Below are 4,145 nucleotides of genomic sequence, written 5' to 3'. Positions count from 1 at the left end.
TAAGAGTTTCGTGTTAAATAAAACCCGAAGAAATCCAGACAGGCGATACTGCGTGTAGGTAGCACACATTCAGTTTAAAAATCATCCACTGATATAAAATCATTCACCTGAATGCATATTTCGGGGTTTTTTTTCTCCAAAGCTGATAAAAACAGGTAATTAAAAAAAATTAAACCAGGTGCTTTTGAAACAAATTGTTTAGCCCCAATAAAAATATAGATGGTTATAAGAGATAAAAGCCGACACGTTTGGCTTCACTGCAGAAGACCAGAGTCAGGATCAGTGAAAATAGTCGGAGCAGACGGGCAGAAAGAAGAGGTAGAGGGGGAATACTATGTGAAATCCTGCCCAAGGTATACGGTCGCTTAAAAGGCTTAAAAGCTTGGAGAAAATTGGATCAGGGAGAATCGTCACCCAACTTTCATTATTTCCAAGTGGTGTGATTGAATTAAAGGGCAAGATGGTGGTTGGAGAGGAGTGGGGTGGATGGGTAGAGGGGTGGGCGGCGGCGGCGGTGGTGGTGGAGGGGTGCGTAATGGCGAGGTATTAAATTCTAATTAGAGATGCAGGGGATCAATGATAGGGAGGTTGGACAGCCCGGGCCCCCAGTGCCAGCCCAATAGACTGATGAGTTATTGTCATGTAAAAAAGCGCTAGCAATAAGACCAAACGCTTTGCTATTGTCCAAGCGGAAAGAGCCAAGTTTATTATGAGGACTATATGCTCTAGAGACCTCGGGCTAGGCGGCTCTTAGGGGGCTTTTCATAAAACAGGGCTAGGTTCCTATAAAGGAGGCCAGTTTTGGAGCAGGCGCTGAGCAGTGAACATCTACCCACCGTCCAGCCTTTTTTTCCAACCAGTTCAAACCAAACAAGTCATCTTTCCCCCCAAACTCAGACCGCGCGTCCTCCTCATTTTTGTTTTTATTATTTTTTTCTTTCAAACCCATTTTTTGGGTGCTTTTGTTTGACATTTTTTCCAGGGAAGTGCAGCTTTCTAACTCTACCGAGCCTTCTCAAATGTATAAAATGGAGTATTCTTACCTAAATTCCTCTGCCTACGAGTCATGTATGGCCGGGATGGACACTTCGAGCTTGGCATCGGCCTATGCGGACTTCAGTTCGTGCAGTCAAGCCAGTGGGTTTCAGTACAATCCCATCAGGACCACTTTTGGGGCCACCTCCGGCTGTCCGTCTCTCACGCCGGGGTCCTGCAGTCTGGGGACCCTGCGGGACCACCAGAGCAGCCCGTACGCCGCAGGTAAGCAGCGGCTCCAGAGCCTCAACCCGGTGTATTATAGGACGCCTTGATTGCATTTGAAAATGGAAATGTGTTTAGTATTTACCAAACGAAATTTGCTTACACAAATGAAAGAATTTATCACGTTAGAAGCGATTGCAGGCAAGCGGTAATTCGGTTACGGGGTTATACTATCCCAGTCACACCCAAAACCGCCAACAGAATTATCTTAAGCTGCCAAAATGATAGGCATAATTTATTTACTTTGCGATGAGACATAAAGCTTCGAAAATAATTAGATAACCAAAGACTAAAGCTCATTATTGACACCGAATTGGAGTTACAGTAGCAACAAGCGGGGCGGATGGGAACATTATGACAAGTTTTCAAACTTGAGCCTCAATCTGAGGAGAACAATTAGTTTAACATTACAATTAACCCCATCACAGGTCTGCAACGTTATCAGTTCTGAACTAATTCAAAGGTAATCAAAGGCATAATACAATTGGAAGCTTTAGCCCAGCGTCCTTAACCGGATTTTATACAAAATATTGAATTTGAATTTACTTCCATTTGACAACATCACATTTACACACCCTCATATCTCCCTATTACTGCACCGATAAGACCACTGCACGTGTAACCATGACATTTCATTTACAGTTCCATACAAACTCTTCACGGATCACGGCGGACTGAACGAGAAGAGAAAGCAGAGGCGCATCCGGACCACTTTCACCAGCGCACAGCTGAAGGAGCTGGAGCGGGTTTTTGCTGAAACACACTACCCGGATATCTACACTAGAGAGGAGCTGGCACTCAAAATCGATCTGACTGAAGCCAGAGTGCAGGTACATAACCACTGGCTCCCTTTACTCACAGTTACGCACTGGTGGATGCAAATGAGAAATATTTCAAAATACTCGGTCTAATCAATCATTATCACTAGATTTTAAGTAAAAGTTGAACTGCTTTCACAATGTGAAGTACTGAGTACTACTGCTGTGTACACATTGGCAAAATAGACAACGCCTTTCTTTAGAGGCTTTCAGATATTAAAACGTCTTTATATGACTAAACTTATTTAGAGAACCAACTTTTCTGTCGCGCTTTGTTTTGTCAGTCTTCTAGAAATTTAAGTCACGATCGCTTAACGTTTCTACTTCCACCTTTTCACAACTAAACAGGTATGGTTCCAAAACCGACGTGCCAAATTCCGCAAGCAGGAGCGGGCTGCAGCAGCGGCTGCAGCTGCTGCCAAGTCCAGTTCTGGAAAGAAGTCCGATTCGAGAGATGAAGACAGCAAAGAGACCAAAACCACCGACCCTGACAGCACAGGAGGACCGGGCCCGAACCCCGTGCCCACCTCCAACTGCGGCGGACCGAGCCCTACTGCAGGCCAAGTTAACACCACCGGGAACGGACAAGCGGACCAAGTGAAGACCTCCGTGTCCACCGGCATGGGAGTGACAGCACCAAGCCAAGGCTGGGCCACCGCACCGGGGACCATCACCTCTATCCCGGACTCATTGGGCGGGCCCTTCGCCAGCGTACTGTCGTCTTTGCAAAGACAGAACGGAGCCAAAGCTACGTTAGTAAAGACCAGCATGTTCTAATGAAGCTTCACATCGGGAAAAGAGAAGCAGAGCAGGGGAAGAGAGATACGTTTCCTCCTTCTCTGGAGACTGAAAAGCAATCGCCCAAGACTGACTTAAGGACAACAAAAAGCAGTTAGGAAAAAAAAAAAAGATTACTACTGTTCTTTTAATTTTACGCCTTGCGTCGTTTCTTGTGGCCAGTTGGCAGTTTGCGGCAAACATATCCATCTTGACAAGTCAGATCGTCTTATAATTAAAAAAAAAAAAGAAAAAGTTATTTTCTTCAAACAAGTGCAAGTTGTGTAAAATCTTTTCAAGCATGTCTCGGGACGAAATACACTGAAAAATAAGACAGAAAAGGTCTTTTTTTCTACGTTCACCAGTGTTATCTAAACATCCATTATTCATGCATTAATTAAAAACACATTAAGCTTGAAATAAATACTTAAAATCGGATCAATTGACTTGTTAAGATGAATATTTTTTGTTCAGATTTGGAGCATAAACAAACGTCGCCGCGCTGGAAACGCGTAGTGCCATCAGTGAGCAAAGGAGCCTCGTTTAGTCACATTAAATGTCAGTGTTCATCAGATGCTTTGTTTCGTTCAGAGACGTTGAATCTCCACGACTGAGGATGCTTTCCACAAACATATGGTATGAACCAATATCCAACAAGACGCTGACGCATTTTGCTGTTTTGTTCTCTGCAGACACAACCTGCTGTGTGGAAGTGGCCTCTTACAGCTGTGTTTTGGTTTCTAAGGCTGCTGAGAGTTTAGTTTCTTTAAATTATCGATATAAACACAATTATTTCCTCAAGAAAAAAGGCACAAACTTACTGCAATGTTCACCTCTGACAGGAAATCTGTATGTTTTGTGTGTCTTTCTACGGCAATGTTTTTGTGGCTCAAAATTGTATAGTGTTAATACGTATTATTGTCTCCTATAGTTGAACCATAGGCCATACTCCCTCGTAGATCGATCATACAAGTCTTTTTGATGTTTTACAAAATTCCCTCGGAAGAATTTATTTTGGGTAAAAAAGGGGAATGGATGCAAACATTGTATTTATTTCTATATAATTTGCATGTTGTCTCTTTGTCTGATTTTACAATGATTTCCCTCCCATTTTGTGAGCATTATGTAACATGTTTTGTCCAGGATCTGAAAGTTATTTATATGTAGGTAATGAATGCTTATATTTAAGAAGGAAATATTTCTACATGTGCACATAGTTTTCCAGGTGTACCATTGAAATGATTGTTGATGATAAAAAAAAAATAATAGTCCATATTGTTTTTGTCATGT

The 4,145-nt window shown here is 42.7% G+C and overlaps 1 protein-coding gene across 1 annotated transcript; it reads left to right on the top strand.

Moving 5' to 3' along the window:
* Positions 1-597: 597 nt before the first annotated feature.
* phox2bb (paired like homeobox 2Bb) lies at positions 598-4,145 on the top strand. Its single transcript, XM_003443352.5, has 3 exons — positions 598-1,260; positions 1,903-2,090; positions 2,427-4,145. The coding sequence occupies exons 1-3, from the start codon at positions 1,020-1,022 to the stop codon at positions 2,853-2,855; spliced, it is 858 nt and encodes a 285-aa protein (XP_003443400.1). The 5' UTR covers positions 598-1,019; the 3' UTR covers positions 2,856-4,145.

Source organism: Oreochromis niloticus, linkage group LG2 (assembly GCF_001858045.2).
Source record: "Oreochromis niloticus isolate F11D_XX linkage group LG2, O_niloticus_UMD_NMBU, whole genome shotgun sequence".
NCBI classification, from domain to species: Eukaryota; Metazoa; Chordata; class Actinopteri; order Cichliformes; family Cichlidae; genus Oreochromis; species Oreochromis niloticus.
This window is presented reverse-complemented; position numbering and strand designations above follow the sequence as displayed.